The sequence below is a fragment of the Sinohyriopsis cumingii genome, chromosome 5, assembly GCF_028554795.1.
Source record: "Sinohyriopsis cumingii isolate HCF-2022 chromosome 5, ASM2855479v2, whole genome shotgun sequence".
Classification (NCBI taxonomy): domain Eukaryota; kingdom Metazoa; phylum Mollusca; class Bivalvia; order Unionida; family Unionidae; genus Sinohyriopsis; species Sinohyriopsis cumingii.
Window position 1 is genome coordinate 98,914,661 of NC_142965.1, and position 18,537 is coordinate 98,933,197.

The following is an 18,537-nucleotide window of genomic DNA, read 5'->3' on the forward strand; positions in this document are numbered from 1 at the left end:
TCGTCGCTAGGGGTTAATGTGTTAAGTTCCTGATGGTCTAACTATGTATAGCATAAGCTCTTCTCTCAGTCGAATGAAGCATTAACTTGAAAATATGCAGATGGTGAGAATTTTTTTTTGTATTTTGGTCTTTTATGACACATCAACACATGAAAGTAATAAACTGCTCCGGTGGCCTAGTGGTTAGAGCGTCCGCCTCGCTACATTAAAAACCCAAATCACACACATACACATATGAAAGTAATAACAATGACACATCATTGCAACCCCACTTCAGGGCATATTCAGTGACAGATTTAGACCTGAATCATCTGGTTATGAGTTCACAATGCACACCGTTGAACCACAGCTATTTTCGTTTGACTGGAGAGGTCAGTATCAGTGCCTTGTTTATCTTCACTAACATGGGGTCCCACATGGCCAAGTGGTCTAACGCACTCACCTTTACTGATCACTGCCATCTCACCTCTGTCTGTGTGGGTAATGTGAGAAAGCTTGCCTGTAGCTTCTTGTGGATTGTGGTTCTTCCTGGGTTTTCCCAGTTTGTTCCTGCACTACAGATACTGACTACCATTTATAGCCCATCATGTGCAGAAAAATGGCAGTAAACCCATAACAACGACCTTGAGTAATACAGTATTTATCTGATGATAAACTTTTCCTCTTCTTTTTTTTTTTTTTTAGGAAATAGTTATTTTAATATCTTTGTTAAAAAGCCCACATTTTAAACAAATTTATTAGATCAGTCCTCTGGTCTAATGTGGGAGAAATACTGTACAAATATCTCTCTGCAAATAGCAGCATAAAAGAAACCTTTGCTTTAGCTGTACGAGTTTTTAAAGGTGGGTAACCCTTACCAATGAAGGTTTGAAATATACAAGACAGAAATATCGTACATATTTACATAGTAATAAAAATAATTTTTTAAAAAGTCTGAATAAGTTTGCTTGCCAGACTATGGTAATTAGATAGTTTCCTATATGTCTTGTGCAGATTTAGTGTTAAATTGGCTGTATATATATATATATACACACATTCACATTATTTATTCGAAAGGTCATGGTCAGTGATATTAAATTTAGGCTTTTGAAGAGGGCACTCTATATGTAACCTGATAGATACCTTCCAAGTACCACAGGATTTGATTACACAGCATAGTGTGTTGTTATATATTACCATATTTACTCCGATAAAAGTTATGCAAACAACATATCTCAAGAAGTTTACATTTTTTAACATTATAAGCATCAACTTTTTACACTAAAGATCTTTAAGTTCTAATGTCATAACTTTTATATGCCATATTTGTGTTGACACTAAAATAAGTGTACAATTCTTGCACACTACTGAAATTTCAAACTAAATGCCAGCAGATGAGTACAAAGAATTAAGGAAACTTCACTGGCATATATACAGCTGTTTGTATGGTGGTTGAAATGGGTGACAAAAGGGTCATTATGTTAAAATAACTCTTAGACCATTGTCTGGGGGCCATCTCAAAAGGCAGATTTTATCTGTACTTTAGATCAATATCAGAGGCTTTGCTTATTGAATTGTTGTGGGTAAAATATGTATTGAGAATTATGACTGCCACCTCTGTAAGGTCGAGTGAAGGATTGTAGGCAGGGAATTTAGATTATTGCGCCTTCTTTACCTTCCAAATTTGTAAATGTGTAGCAAAATTTTAATGATTTTAAACATAATAGGTATTTTTTATGGTAGGTTATAACAGTCTTATTTTCAAAGTAGTGATCCAGAAATACCTTTCATTAAAATAAATTGGTTGCAAACAAAGAGGCACATCTGCATATTTTGAAATAATATTTCCACGTTTCAACGTTTTTTTCCTTGTTATTGTGTTTGCGTTAATGCTGTTCTCTATATATGATCAATCAGTTTGATCTAGCAAAAAGGGAATGGGGCCCCGAGTGGGCAAGTGGTCTAAAGTGCTCACCGTTCCGGATCACTGCCATCTCACCTCTCTCTGCATGAGTTCTAGTCCAAGGTTCGGCTCGCGTGGTTACGTGGGAAAGCCTGCCAGTAGCTTCTTGTGGGTCGGTGGTTCTTCCCTGGGTGTTCCATGGTTCTTCTTCCACCTGTTATACTGGCCGCCATGTATAGCCTATCCTGTGCTGAAAAATGGCGTTAAACCCTAAAACAACAACAATCCTAGTTTGAACATTTTTTCCTTGTTATTGTGTTTGCGTTAATGCTGTTCTGAATATATCATCGATCAGTTTGATCTAGCTTAAGTCAATTTCATTGAAATAACTGATTGGTTAGTTGTGGTTTATTTTATTAATTCTGCTGAGTATTTTACTCTGGATCTTTCTGCTGGTGTGGACATTGATCACATATTGATTGATCAGCAAACACTGTTGATCACTTATTTAGTTTTATCGCATCTCAACACTAGTTTGCACTTCCTGATCAATTTTAGCCTTTGCTAACATTGTTACACCTCCTTCATTAAGCTTTTCCCAACTTTTTAATGGTCCCCTTGTGACATCACTTCAGTCATGCTTCCATTTTAGTCATATATTACATTAAACTTCCGGGGCCCAGAGTGTCTGAGTGGTCTAAAGCGCTCTCTGTTTTGGATCACTGCCATCTCACCTCTGTCTGCATGGGTTCAGGTCTAGGATTTGGCCAATGTGGGTATGTGAGAAAGCTTGCCAGTAGCTTCTTGTGGGGTGGTGGTTCTTCCTGGGGTTTTCCCGGGTTCTTCCTCGACCATTAATACTGGCCGCCATGCATAACCTATCTTGTGCTGAAAAATGGCATTAAACCCCACAACAACAACTGTAAACTTCCATACTGTAGAGAGACTGTGTGTAATTTGGATTTTTAACGTAGCTTTAACAATTTTTCATTGATATCGCTACGATGTCTGCAGTGTCACAGTTTATGGTGATGTTTATCATTGGGGCATCATGTTGCAGACATGTAGCATGATGTCCCACCCAGTCACATTATCCTGACACCAGTCCTAACACTAACATCTTAATACTGTAGATGTGTAATGGGACTGTAGCCTGCATTAATTATATTATTTTGCACCTGGATTTAAGTCTCAGGTTGTTCATTTAACCTTTTGAATTTACCTTTATAAATTAGACCATTGTTCATCAAAGGGGACACCCCTGTACATTACATGTTGACACAAGGGTTGTGCATGCTAATGCCATAGTTATATAACAAGGCTTTAATAGGCGTAGAAGGCTGTGCATGCTTCTTGTGTGCAAGGACTAAATGTAAACAGTAAGTCTATTATGTTCCTGACATGTTGAAGGATGGAAGGGTGAAGAAGTGGAGGACATGTGCCTTGAGTTGACTCAGTTTTATAGCTTCAAGTATAATGATTGGTGATATTTTTGTGCTGAATCATCCACATTATGCAAAATACAGAAGGTAACTCTTGTTATACTAATGTCTGAGGGACTAAGGGACCAGTATTAAAAAATATTTTTGCTTGGATTTGTAGGGAGAAAAAAAAAAGAAATACTTGCATCCTTTTTATTAGTTGAAAATAAAAACTTTTATTGTATGCTAGCCCTTAAATTAGTGTATTTTCCAGATCAGAAACATTGGAATGAATTACCAAAATATTGTTGTGTATGCAGTCAATTGATAACTATCACATTATGATAAAGAAATGTGATCCACTTTTCTGTGAAATGCATGGTTTAGTGGGAAGTATGTCCACCTGTCATGCAGGTGTACCTGGTTCAGATCCCACCACGTTTACATTTTTTTCTTGGATTGTTTATGTGCTTTTTTGTCACCAGTTAGGAAAGAGAATTGTGATAGTACAGATATTGCCTGTGTGACACAGCATAACAAAAACTGTAAACAGCTGACATTTCACAGGATACCTTAAGAAATCTGCTACTTGAATCTGTTAGACATGTTGCTATCCAATATGTTTGATCATAAAATAAAAAGAAACTTTGTTACTTCCAAATGAAGAATGTGTTTCATATTGGTGAACTATATCCATTAATCACTCAATCCTAGCAGATATTCTCTATATCTTGAGGTCAGTTAAAAAACTAGATATCCTGGTTCAAAATTAATCCCAGGCCCCCACCATGAAATCAAATGATTGGTCCCATAAAGTGTTATGTTCCCACTGCGGTATTACCACTCCAGTTGCATAAGTGGTTAGTGTCCACCTCAGATGCAGGAGGTCACTGGTTTGAACACTAGCTGAGTCATACCAGTGACTTATAAAAATGGTACTAGCTTTTGCCTTGCTTGACGCTCAGAAGTTAAAGTTAGGACTGGCCAGCCTGATCTCAGAATAATGTCTGCTGCTTGACACCCCAGTGCTAGACATCTCTATAAACTGCCATGCTGCAGACATTGTAGTGATGTGACTCAAATTGTTAAAACTACGTTAAAATAAAAAACACCCACAACCACTGTGGTCATTGTACAAAGTATATGGACCTTACGGCATCAGATAAGCACAGTAGATGGTAATTGATAACAACTGCTAGTAATACTGTATATACTTGCTTGTAATATGAGTCCAACTGCAAACTGCACAGACCCAGATCTGCCGTTGCAGATTGCACCAGCTGATCTGGTTCTGTGCAGCTTATTAGGAGTAATTGGTACAGAAAATAACATCAACCCAGATTTGCAGGCACATTATGCTATGGCAGATCAGGATCTTGGTTGTTTACAGCTTGACTCAACTTAAAAGCAAGTATATTTGGTACATCAATTAGATTAGGTAATTGTTAATATGAAAAATAATAATGAATCTGCTACCAAAAGAACCTTCACAAGCAATGACTGTGTAAAACAAAACCAGCAAAAAAACTTATTTCAAAGCTATTTCAAGACATCCGCAGGGCCCCGAGTGGCCAAGTGGTCTAAAGCGCTCTCCGTTATGGATCACTGCCATCTCACCTCTGTCTTCGGTGGTTCGAGTCTCGAATTCAGCCAGTATGGGTATGTGAGAAAGCTTGCTGGTAGCTTCACGTGGCTCGGTGGTTCTTTCCAGGGTTTTCCCAGGTTTCTTCCTCCACCATTAATACTGGCCGCCATGTATAGCCAATCGTGTGCTGAAAAATGGCGTTAAACCCCACAACAACAAGACAACCGCAATAAAATGTTTTTACATTAGACGGGTCAATGATGTTACTGATGAGTAATACCCAAAAATGTTTGAAGTTTGGTGAATTGACTTGTAAGGACACTTTCACAATATTAATGACTATATTGTGCAGAGGAAATGGGAGTTAAGTGCCTTTTCCAAGGACAAACCTAGTCAGCCAAACCTGGCCCTTGAATTACAAATGTCTTCACTCATTAACCCCTGGAGGTTTTTGTTGTTTTCGCCTGAAATGCAAGTAGGAAACACATGTTGTGGGCTATTTCTGAATACGTCCTAATACATCAGCTTCCAGATGATTTTCCAATAACCTAATGCCTAGTTGTGTTAGAAACATCGTTTTTCATTGGCTATTTTGCTTGTGCATGAGCAGAAGGGTACAAGTTGGAGTTCTTTTTTGTGTGTGTGGCTAACAGACCCATCATTTTCATATCAAGACCACTCTTTATTCCAAATGCCCATCTTATCCTACTTTTTGCAAAGGTCCATCTGCCTGTTTGCAGTTCATACCTGTCTGCCTTAGATCTGAGACCAAAAAGTATAAAATCCAGACATAAAATCGAATTTCTTAAGGTCTAGAATTTAACATAACATAAATTTACTTGTAGCAAGAAGGACTGATATACTGAGATATTTACTAGTCCTGCTGAATCTTTACTAGTCCTTCCCACAAAACAATGTTAGCTACATGTCTAGATTAACAACACTCCATGGAGTAGATACTTTAAAAATACATGTACACTCTTTTCAGCTATGAATTAGCAGCTTGCCTGTCCACCAAATACATAATTTTCCTATGTGGAGATATTCCTACCATATTGTTTGGAAGTTTTGAAATAAGCATAATTTGCCCATGTGGAGATATTCTTGTCATATCTTTGGCAGTGTTGTGCGATTTATAATTGCTGTAAACCTCACCATTACTTTTGAGATATGAGATTACATGTAGTTGGCCTCTGAATAAATCACTGCACATTTGATAATAATACGTCTTATTATTCCTCTGTTAAAACTGGAATCCAAGAGGTAAAAATCTTGGATGCCCTTTTAATGGCATACAAATGACATTTAAATGGAACCTAATATGCACGTTAAGTTGTGATGATTATTTGAACATGCATTGATGGAGTATGCACTGCCTTCACCACTTTTATATTTTCCATTGTTATACATGTCAATTTTCAAGAGAAAACTAGGAAAAATATAGTGTAAACAAACAACTTTTTGTTTTAATTGACATCGAATGTTCATTCCACTATTGTGGTGACTGACAAATGATGTGATTGATTAATGGTTACAGTTATGAAACTGACGTCAGATACAGATAACTATTTCAAGCGACATTAATTGGAGTTCTTTGCCATTTCCGAGGATACACTGAGCTAGTCTAGGTGTGTATCTAACCAATTATCTTTGGATTACAAGTCTTACATTCTGCCAACTGAGCTGCTTGATGTGTGCTGCCCAAGCTTTATATTGAGTATGATTTTTCACATCTGTATGCCTCACTGAGAATGAGTAGGGTATTTAGCATGACTATCGTTCAGTCCTTACTTCCATGCATCATTTCCTATAGCTAGTTAAATGTAGTCAGGTCAGTTTCTTAGTCATGGTTGGATACTGTATGCAGTATATTGTTTTGATGGATATTAGCAAGACAATAAATGGGGGGTGGGGGGCTGGTTGGTGTTGGCTGGGGTTGATTGACAGATTTTACCTTCTTACAAGATGTCTGCTTTATTTGGTTATCGTTATGTAGAGGGTGATCGCCCTCGGTGTTGTGGCCCGGATTGAGTAAATATTAATAATAAAGTGTTAAACTTATAGATGGAATAAATAGAGATCTAAGCAGATATATAGAACAGAATGACACTAGCCCCGATACATGAAATACAGCAATTGAATCAATTACATAAACAACTGTGATAATACATTACATTAGGAAGATACACTTCTCTTTTCAAATAAATCATTCACCAAATTTCAAACAAATATAGTTATAAAATAGCCAAATAGCTGATCTGTTTTAAAGATAGAATTGGTTCATCATAGAATCGATTGAACAATCAAAGTTGCTGCCTTGTACAACTTCATAACCTGCTTACTTCCGGTTCACTCCAACTTGATTGTGGCTGTTCTTCTTGGTCATTTCGCTTTTTTCTTCTTTAAACTCTATTGTCTCTCCTCTTTTGGCCCTCACACTTTGGGTAGGTGGATACATAAGTATGTAGATACTTGGATAAGTAGGTACATGGATACGTCAGTGGAGCTATTTCTCCTTTCAAAATAAACAGAAGCAACCAAAATCTTCTGTCAGATATCCTACTGGGAATAGATCATTACTTCCGTCTCATTATGTCAGATATCGTCAGATTGGAATTCAAACAGATACCAAAGGCTATCTGGTCAATCCAAACATGGCAGTCTATAAACAAACCTAGTTCATAAGATTAATGTACTTATAATGGCTGTTTCATCACTGACTTGCATTAACATCACACAAGACATAACAGTTCGTTCTCGTCTACATTATTTTCAGCAAATACGTACATTCAAGTCTTTAGCATACATGAAATCTCACTTCATGGCTTAACAACATTAATTTCAGTCAGTACACACTCAAGTCTTTATCATATGTGAAATCATCTAAGATCGGAGAATTCACACGGATTCTCGTAACTCATATCAACTAAAGTCATGCATGAAATTCTTAGAATACGTGATTCCTTACAACAAAGATGACAAATTCAAACTATTTGTCAAACTTATATAAAGAAGATCATTGTATGAATTCAGATAGATGAATTCAAACACAGTTATACTCGTATCGAAAATTGTTCTATGGATTTAAACAAGTCATGCAAATATAAGCAAATAAGTTCCAGCAAATCATTATATTGGTATCAATGAATTACATGAGATTGACGCAAATACCTTGTGCTTTCAAGCTTTGCTTGCTTCTACGTCCAGAATTGTGTCCATCGACATACAGTCCTTCAGATAAATGTTTTACGAGAGAATTTCTTGTAAATTCAATTTTGGAGTCTCCTATATTTTTTTCCCTCTTGCAGGAAAACGTAGACTAAATTTTTTCGATGGGGCATAATAAAACCCAAGAAATTTTGTGTGGAAAACACACCACTTATTTAACATAACCAAACAGGATTAAATATATCTACCACCTTTTATAACTTGGCACCAAAATTGCAGTCAGCCTGACTTCTAGATTTCCAAATAACTGAGTCTGGACAATTTCAACTCCAAAATGTTTGATACAAAGATCAAAGTTAACCTTTTTCCTTCCAGTCAGTCTGATGGTTAAAGAAATGAAGGCTTAATTAAGAATCACTTCTTCTCACAACACAGACATTAAAAATCATTGCAGTATAGCGATTTAATGTGTACCTGTCCCTATAAATATAATTAATTGTTCTCTTGCCCAAATGAATGTGGTCTTTATAGATTGACAGAAATTTTGCACACTTACAATAAACAGCATACAAATTAGTTTGCTGAGATGGGGCACTATGAAAGCATTAATGGTATTGTTTAACCCCTGGAGGTTTTTGTCATTTTTGCCTGAAAAGCAGGTAGGAAACACATTTTGGGGGCTATTTCTGAATACATCCTAATACATCGACTTCCAAGAGATTTCCGGTTAATCTAATGCCAAGTTGCATTAGAAATGTTGTTTTTCATTGGCTATTTCACTCATGCATGAGCACAAGTCCTTTTTGTTTTTTTTTTTCCTTAATGGCCCCATCATTTTCGTATCCTGACCACTTTTTATTCCAAACACCCCTCTTATCCTACTCTTTGCCAAGGTTCGCTGGTCTGTGCAGTTCAGACTGGTATGCCTTAGATCTGAGGCCAAAAATTCTGAAATCTTGAAACAAAATTGGATTATGATCACATGCAAAGTTTTGGTGAGAAAAAAAATCAGGTCCAGTAAATTACTTTTTTCCCTCTTGTGTTTTGTAGTGCAACTAGAAAGTCCAGATTATTTTGGTATTATTATAGAGCTACATCTGTCTACCTTTGTCTGATACCACCCACTTTAGTGTATCTTAAATGACCTTGATGCTACAGAGCTTGGAAGTAGGCTACCACCTTCTGATGCATAAATGAGGCGCCAGGGCTTAATGAGTTAAGTTTTCTTAAGGGTTATTCCTTAACAATATAGATAATGAAGAGGATCTCAAATTCAAGAAATGCAGCTTGCATCACTCTGCAAAATAAGTTTGTTTTTCTTGGATAGGCTTAAAGATGGTTGTTTGATTAGGCTTTCTGGTGTCACCTTGGTCTTTACACAGTGATGTTTATGTAGGAATCAATTTAGTACTTTTCATCAAGTGGCATTTTAAATCCTGCACATACTGTGTTATCATAAAACATTTTTATCAGGGACATCAGGTTTTGTAAACATTGAAGGTGGCCCATTTTATCAATTATTTTGTCATGGGAGAATTTCTTAAATGTGCTTATTTGTAGGGCATATCTGATGCTGGAATTGCCATTTTATGTAAAATATGATTTTACTGATTTAGTTATTAGTAAAGTTATATTTCACATAAATATGTGGTGATTATTGACAAGTCCATTCCGACAGCAAATAAATCAGTTCCCATATGACTAAATTCACTGTTTTGGGGTACCATTTGTTGTGGTTTTGCATTTGCTTTATCCCATGCATTTAAAGATCCCATCAAAAAAGTACTTTCAATGAAGTATAAGGATCAGTCCCCAAACCATGAATTTAAAGAACAGACGAAAATGTGTTTTATCGTCATTTTTATTATTATATACAAAACCACAAGAATTGATGCAGTTTGATCCAACTCTTTGGAAGCCAATGGCATGATGACCTTCAGGTTGTAGGAATAAACTTAGCTGGATCAAAATGTTTGGAGTTTTAGCATGGTCCTAGTTGTTTACCTCAGTTGACTCCTGGAATACAGGCAACAGCTGTCAATCAGTGTTAAATTGCAGAGATTCCTGTGAACAACCAATTCATTTGTTATCTAGGTGTGAATAATTACTTCTATCAGATATGGATGTACTGTGGCCTGCCCAAGTGAGTTGGCACTCAGATGGAATTCACTATATAACAATGAGTTTTAACTCATTATAACTAAAATGTGTGTTCACCTAATGTTTATGCACAGTATACTCAAGTCCTGCTTCAATGAATTGGGGAATTTTTCAAAAAAGAAAAAGGGTTTTAAACATATTTATTATAATGAATAGAGTACAGTCTTCGGCCAGGTTATTAACCTGCTCTTGAGAGGGATTGTTAACCTATTCTTTGGAGGGGTGATTAACCTATTTGGAGAGAGAGAGAGTTAACCACACTGTATCCATTAGCAAAGGCACTTTATATAAAAGCATTTTATGTTGACACTTGTCCAGCAGTAAGTTTGTGTTATTGTTTGGTGCATACTGAAATTTTAATGACAAAAAGTTGAATATTTTTAAATTGTGATGATTTTAATTTGTATATTATAATGGCAGTTGGATAAGTGATGGTCGTTAGGCCTGAAAGTCCAGCATGCTGCCTGTAAATCACACATGCTCAAACTTTTGCCAGTGATTGTATTGGTCTGTAGACATATATATTAGCATGCACTTGGATCAGAGTGACTTGCAGTGTGATTTCTTTCAGTTATCACACAAGCCGACATAAATCCTATTTCAACAGCTGGTCTCCAAAAACTGCCATTATATAGGGTGTTTTGTGCTGATCTTGACTGTTTAAGTGGTTTCTTTAGCACCATGCTAACAGCCTCTGCTGAACTATTGATTTTGTTTAAAATTTGTATTTTCATTTTGGCAGAAAGGTAGTTAAAGTTTCCTATGTCCTGGGGAATGCAGACATTTTGGTAAAATTCTAAAGATTAATAAATAGCATAAAAAATGAATACTTTTTTGGAAAGATGGGAAATACACTTTGATGCAAGACTGCCTGAATTGTAACAAGCCAGAGGTCTTTTTTTTTTTTTTTTGAAAGAAAAGAACTGTATTATTCATGTAAGGCAAGAAGGCTAATAAACTCGGACAATACTTGTCACCAGCAAGAAAGATGACCAAAAGTTACAGTCAGACTTGTTAAAATTGCGGCATACTTGTTGGCTAATATCAATCAGATTGCTTACCTGAATTCAGACAGACATTTAAGATTGAGTCTCTGTTTGAATGTAAGAAGTTTTAGCTGATCTGGACAATGACCATCCATCAACATTTTTTTGATCATTGTACAGGCAGTATTTTTGATCCAGTGTTGATCAGGTTTGGAATGTGCGATTATTTAACAATATTGAGGACTGTAATGATGAGCTAGATATATGTATACTGATAATAATGCGGTGATGTTGCATGGTTGGATGTACTTGTTATACTACTGCTCCTGATTTACTTGGAGGATTGTCTTGAAACATTACACACATGTTCATCCCATTGTCCAATTGGTCCTAAATGAAAACGGTGATGCTTAGATTGGCAATATATAGTAACTGCAGTGGCCATGTTGAAAATATCGTTATCACGATTCCTGTGTGGATGGATATATGAACATGAGGTTTTCACTAACAGACTTCTTCTAATGTCTAGTTGGACATAAATGAAGATGATGCATAACTGACATTCCAAATGGCTGTTATCACAACTCTACTTTAACAGAAAGTCAATAATACAGGCATTTCACCAGAAGATTTATCATGTCTGGTTGGATTAAAATGAAAATGGTGCTGATTTGACATTCATTATGGCCACCACAGCAGCCATTTTGAAAATCTTGTTATTGCTAATCCTCCTGAAAAGAACTTCATTGTATCTTGAACATATCGTTATATCTACTCCTTTTCAGATGGATGGCTTTATCGGCATGGGTGATTTTCAACAGTTGACTTATAATGATACATGTACCTAGTTGGTCCTCATGGAAATGATACCAGTTGTACATAAAGTATGGAAATGATACCAGTTGTACATCCAGCATGGAAATGGTACCTGGTGTACATTGAGTATCGAAATGGTACCAGTTGTACATTGAGTTTGGAAATGGTACCAGTTGTACCTTGAGTTTGGAAATGGTACGGTACCAGTATGGATGTCACAATGAGGTGATTTTAACCTGATTGGCTGAGCTTGTAATCGTCTAAGAACTATTTCTCCTCTGATTTTGATAAAACTTGGTAAATAGATTTCATCATTTAACATGGTTGATGCATATTAATTATGTCCTTATCTGAGGAAAAATAATTGATCAGCCTATAGTCAGATGGGTACAAGTCGACATGATATAAAGGATGGGAAATTGTTTAGAGTTCAGTTTATACAATAGGTTACAAGCCTGCTTTGTGAATAGGTAAACTGTTATTTAGAACAGTTGGGCAAAATTGAGCCTCTTTGGCCTCTTGCTTGTAATCTTCAAAATTCTGGCTTCTGACTGGCTAGTGACAAACTGCTGACCAAACATATAATTTCGAGTTGAGTCTGTGTGAAGAATTTTTTGTGTTATTTTGGGGTCATGACAGATATGTTATTACATTAATGGTGTCTTCTGAGTTAATGGTAGTACACAGTTGGTGGACTACAAATTAGCTATACATCGTTCAGGCAGAAGTCGTAGGAAAGATTGAATGGCAACAGATTAATAATTTCTTTTTAGTAAAGAGCAGAGCTATGGCAGTGTCATTCATTTGTGTCAAGAATAGTTTTGTCCATTTGTCATTGGAAAGTCAGTATACTATTGATGTAATGTCTGGGATTATTAATCAAGGACAACGTATCCTTTAAAAGGCATGTGAAATTTAAAAAGTGTTTGGAATAATTTATTTTACCAGCCTGTTGACGTGATGTGATACAATGACTTACTTGTTTTTTGTTTTCTCTTGTTTTTCTAGAGAGCCAAGAAAGGTTGTGTTAAAGAAAGGCTCCACTGGACTGGGATTTAACATTGTTGGGGGTGAGGACGGTGAGGGGATTTTTGTGTCCTTTATCTTGGCTGGTGGACCAGCAGATCTTTGTGGAGAGATTAGACGTGGGGACCAGATTTTATCGGTGAGCATACCTGTGATGTCACACATATTTACAACATAATTTTTTTACCACACCACATTCACACGCTTTGGTGATTGACTTGTAATGCAAAACTTTAAGTCCGTTTAAGAAAAAGGCTATATACCATGTAATTGTTGCACAGGTTCTCATCTAGAATTTTGGAGTAGGGTGGTCACCGTTAATTTTAAACACAAGGTGGATTTTTCTAATTGAAAGAGATAATTTAATGAAGAAATAATTGATGCACTTGCAGAAACCATGCCTATTTTGGATTTAGCTACCCTATTATTAGCTTTACTGGTTATATACCAGAAGAGCTTATGGTCTGTTGTCTCACTGTCCATCTGTTAGCACAAGTTTATTATCACTACTCCTCCTAAACTACCATATATACTCGCTTATAAGTCCATTAAAAATGCAATGACTAAGATCCTAATTGGCTGTAGCATAATATGCCTGCAGATCATGGTCTATATTGTTTATTCTTCTGATTACTATTAATATACTGCAGAGACCGAGATCTGCCAGTGCATTATGCAACATCAGATTGGGTCTGTGTAGTTTGCTGTTGGACTCGACTTCTAAGTGAGCATATATACTTGGAGGATTGCTATGACGCTTTTGCACACATTCATCCCATGGTCAAGTTGGTCCTAGATGAAAATGGTGCTTGCTTGCAAATCCAAATATGGCCACAGTGGCCATCTTGAAAGTCTTGTTATTGCTCTACCCGTCCTGAATCAACATGGGCTTTTCACAGTATGACTTCTTATGTCTATTTGTTCTTACCTAATTGAAAATGATGCTGATAAAATGTTCAATATGGCCAACATTGCAGCCATATTGACAATCTTGTTATTGTTACTCCTTTTGAATGTATGGTCATATCAACATGGGGGTTTCACTAACTTATGATGTCTGGTTGGTCTTAAATGAACATAATACTGATCTGACACCCATTATGGCCTTCATGGCTGCCATTTTTAAAATACTGTTGCTACTCCAGAATCGATGGTCACTTCAATCTGGAGTTTTCACCAGAAGACTTGTGATGTCTGTCTAGTCCTAAAAATGAAAATGATACTGCTCTTGGGTCCACAGGTGGCCATCTTGAAAATCTTTCTGTTGCTACTCCTGTATGAATTGTCTTATCACCATGAGGATTTCACTAAAAGACTAATTATGATGTCTAGTTGTACCAAAATAAAAATGATGCCAGTCTGATGTCAAAAACAGCTGCCATGGCAACAATTTTTAAATTATTATTGCAGCTCCTCTTAAACAGAAAGTTGTATTGACATGGGGTTGACACAAAGACTTAGGATGTCCAGTTGTTCCTAAATGAACACCATTCCAATCTGATAGTCATTATAGCCACCACACAGTGGCCATTTTGAAAATATTGCTATTGTTACTCCTGAATGGATGGTCATATCAACAGGGTGTTTTCACTTAAAGACTTCTTCTGATGTCTACTTTGTCACAAATGAAAATGGTGCTGATATGACATTAAGTATCACCACTACAGCAGCCATCTAGGAAGTCTTTTTATAGCTGCTCCAGAAGGACAAAAAGTCATATTGACATGGAGTTTTAACCAAAAGATTTCTTGTGTACTTGGTTCTAAAAGAAAATGGTGTTCTGATCTGGGGTCTAACATGGCTGCCACAGTGGCCAGCTTGAACATCTTTTTATCATTATATCTCCTAAATGAATGGTCATATCATCATGGAATTTTCACTAAGAAACTTCTTCTATTGTAATCTTCTGTTTATCTAAAAACTTAATGGTGTTGATCTGGTATCCAGTGTGTGGCCATTTTAAAATTCTTGTTTTAGCCCATCCTTTTAAAGGGAAAGTCATTTTTTTTAACATGGGTTTTTTATCAGAAGAGTGTTTACAGTGTCTGCTTGACCCTGTAATGAAAATGTTGCTGATCATTGGTTTAAGATGGCTTCAAGAGTGGCCAGCTTGAAAATTTTGTCATCACTATTTCTCCTGAATGAAGAATGGTCATATCATCATTGGTTTTTCACTAAAAGACTTCTGATAAAGCTCAGTTGCTGTTAAATTGCAGTGGTGCTGATCTGACAGCCAATATGTGGCCATCTTGAAAATCTTGTTTTGTATAGCTACTTCTCATAAATGGAAAGTCGCTTTGACATGGAGTTCTCATCAGAAGAGTTCTAATGGTGTCTGCTTGGTCCAATGAAAATGAATAACCTTCAAAATGGCCACTGGTGGCTATCTTGAAAATATTGTTATCTCTACTCCCAAATGGATGACTTAGACTTCTTATGATACCTAGTTGGTCCTAAATGAAGATGGTACCAGTCATACATCCAATGTGGCTGCTGTGCTGGCTGTAATAAAAATCACGTCACCACGGCCTCTGAATGAATGATCATTATAACATGGCGTTTTGACCAAACAGCTTCTAATAGTGCTTACTTCATCCTAAATGATAATTGTGCTGATCTGAAATTGAATACCTGCACTACAGCAGATAATTTGAAAATGCTGTTATTGCTAAAGAACATCAGACATATTTTAATCACTGAGTAGTTGAAAGGGAGAAATGGTCTTATCTTGATTTCTTGTAAATTCTTTTTGTCCAGTAGAGCATCAATTCCCAAGAGATTCATGTTATCTTTCATTTGGCTGGCATTTTGTTTTTTACTTTCCACCAAGCCCCATTGACTCATGGTACATACACATTGATTATTTTATCATTCTTGCAATGCTTTAGTTCACTGGATAAGAAAGATGGACTGATGTAGAGCTGTATATAAATTCAAGGTTTTTGCTTTGGGTGCTAACATAAGTAGAAGTGTTCCCATTATTGCCAAAATGTATGTAAATAGTGCAGTAATATAATTGTGGCATTTACAAACTAACAGCCTATAAGCTTGCCATTAGCTTATCATAAATTGTTGGGTCTGATGGGGGTTCTCCCTGGTTCTTCCTCCACAGCGTTACTGGCCGTCATGTATTTCATTTTGAAAAATGGCGTTCAACCCACAACTTCCAACTTCAGCCTGATCCTAGCCATTCACATAAAAAAACTGAAGCCTTGTGAGTGCACTAAAATAAGTCTGAGAACTATTTGCAGCTTGAGATTGGTGCTACTTCATTCCAACTGAAAACCTCATAAAACACTGCTGATTTGTGCAATTTTTATGACACAGTTCAGTGGTCACCACATTGACCATGAGGGTTAGACTGGGTCCTTGTCTTTACTAAAATGATATGCAGTACAGACCTGGGAATATTCTCTCTCTCTCTCTCTCTCACACACACACACACAGAGTTTGCTTAAAGAATGAGATCATGTTTCTGAAGGTTATTTTTAGTAAAGAAAAATTAATACTAACTTCATTCTGATGAAAACGAGCAGAAAGCGTTTTATCATACCTTGAACTGATAAATAACTTGCTGATGAGTCTTATTGTACATTAGAATTAGTCTTTGAAGAACTGAGTTTTTTGTTTTATAATCTTTTTATATAAAAAATAATTGATCATTTTTAATTTTTTATTGATATATTTTAATTTCTTTTTTATTTTGCTCATCTCTGGTGCAGTGATACTTTTATTTTCTTCGCAATGTGCACCCTCCAGTATGTGTGTTGTGTTCCAATTTTAGCTGTCTAGTGGGTTACAAAAATGCTCAATCTGAGAACGTAGTGGGAACAGTGTGTAAATTTAAGATATCTGGCCTTTAGGGTGCTAGCTTAAGTAGCATATCAATTGAGGGTGTTTGACCATTGAGTGCTAGCATAAGTTGTATATAAAAAGCAGTAGCTTGGCCATAGAATGCTACACAAGTTATGTACAAATTGAGGGTTGTTGATAGAGTGCTAGCATGAGTAGTACATAAACTGAGAATGCTTGACCCTAGGGTGCTTGACCCTAGGATGCTTGACCTATGGATGCTTGACCCTAGGGTGCTTGACCCTAGGATGCTTGACCTATGGATGCTTGACCTATGGATGCTTGATCTTAGGATGCTTGACTTTAGGATGCTTGACCTTAGGGTGCTTGACCTAGGATGCTTGACTTTAGGATGCTTGACCTTAGGGTGCTTGACTTTAGGATGCTTGACCCTAGGATGCTTGACCTTAGGGTGCTTGACCCTAGGATGCTTGACCTTAGGGTGCTTGACTTTAGGATGCTTGACCTTAGGGTGCTCCATCTTAGGGTGCTTGAATTTAGGATGCTTGACCCTAGGATGCTTGACCTTAGGATGCTTGACCCTAGGATGCTTGACTTTAGGATGCTTGACCCTAGGATGCTTGACCTTAGGGTGCTTGACCTTAGGATGCTTGACCCTAGGATGCTTGACTTTAGGGTGCTTGACCTTAGGATGCTTGCATAAATATTATAAATTGGAGGTACTTGGGCATAAGGTGCTTGCAAAAGAAGTATATAAATTGAGGTTGCTTGGTCATACTGTACATGAATTATACAGTGTAAAATCTAGAAATTACTAGTATGTATTTTTAAAAGCATTAATCACATGCACTTGACAACAGTTAAATGTATTACAATGCAAAAAAAATGTGCATTTATCAAGTTTTGATATTTACATGTCTCAACTTGATTGTTTAAGGAAAGGAAAGACGAGAAAGAATGGACAGAAGTTATGGTGAAAGTAAATAAATACCTACGCTTCTCTCTTAACTATGTTTCAACTGATGCATAAATTTAACATCTTGGACTTTGTTTTAGTTTACACATATGAAGATGCTTATTTTTGTGCATGTCTTTATTTATCAGGTTTAATAGCATAAATTGAGGTTACTTGGCAAATGGCTGCAAGCATGACTAATATAAAAACTGAAAGTACTATACCATAGGGTAGTTTCAGTCTGAATCAAGGGAAATAAATACATTATACATGTATTTGCTTGACTCGTACATATATATATTTAACACACACAAAAGAGTCAAGCAACTTTTACAACCAAACAGGAGGAAAAGTTTTATCTGTATTTCCTGTATCCAGTGCAAGATTTTTTTTTTAAAATAAGATTTATGAATTCATCATTTTTGTGCCTTTTCTTAAAGTTCTCAATTAAGCTTATATCTTTGATATCTTTGGAGAATATTGATAGAATACAAGCACCTTTATGATATGATCTGTTGGAGTATTGCAGAAACTTCGGAGGTATTTTTTATTAAATTCTTTCCAGGAGCAGTAGGGTAAATTGATCATCCATCGATCAGCAGTTGGGGAAATGTCTAAGGTGCAGCAGAGTGTGACATGTTGAAACAAAGGATAACTGATTTCTTTAGGAAAGATGATCTATTAAGAATGAAGTTAGGAAGGGTGAAATATCAGATGGTTTGCTG

General features: G+C 36.4%; 1 protein-coding gene across 5 annotated transcripts in view; it reads left to right on the forward strand.

The window, feature by feature from the left end:
* Positions 1-18,537, forward strand: part of LOC149799849 (disks large homolog 1-like) — a 286,339-nt gene that overhangs the window by 226,619 nt on the left and 41,183 nt on the right. For all 5 annotated transcript variants that reach the window (XM_089959274.1, XM_089959275.1, XM_089959276.1 and 2 more), the window contains one exon: positions 13,027-13,183. In XM_089959274.1, the coding sequence (XP_089815400.1) occupies positions 13,027-13,183 (157 nt within the window). The remainder of the gene's footprint in view (positions 1-13,026; positions 13,184-18,537) is intronic.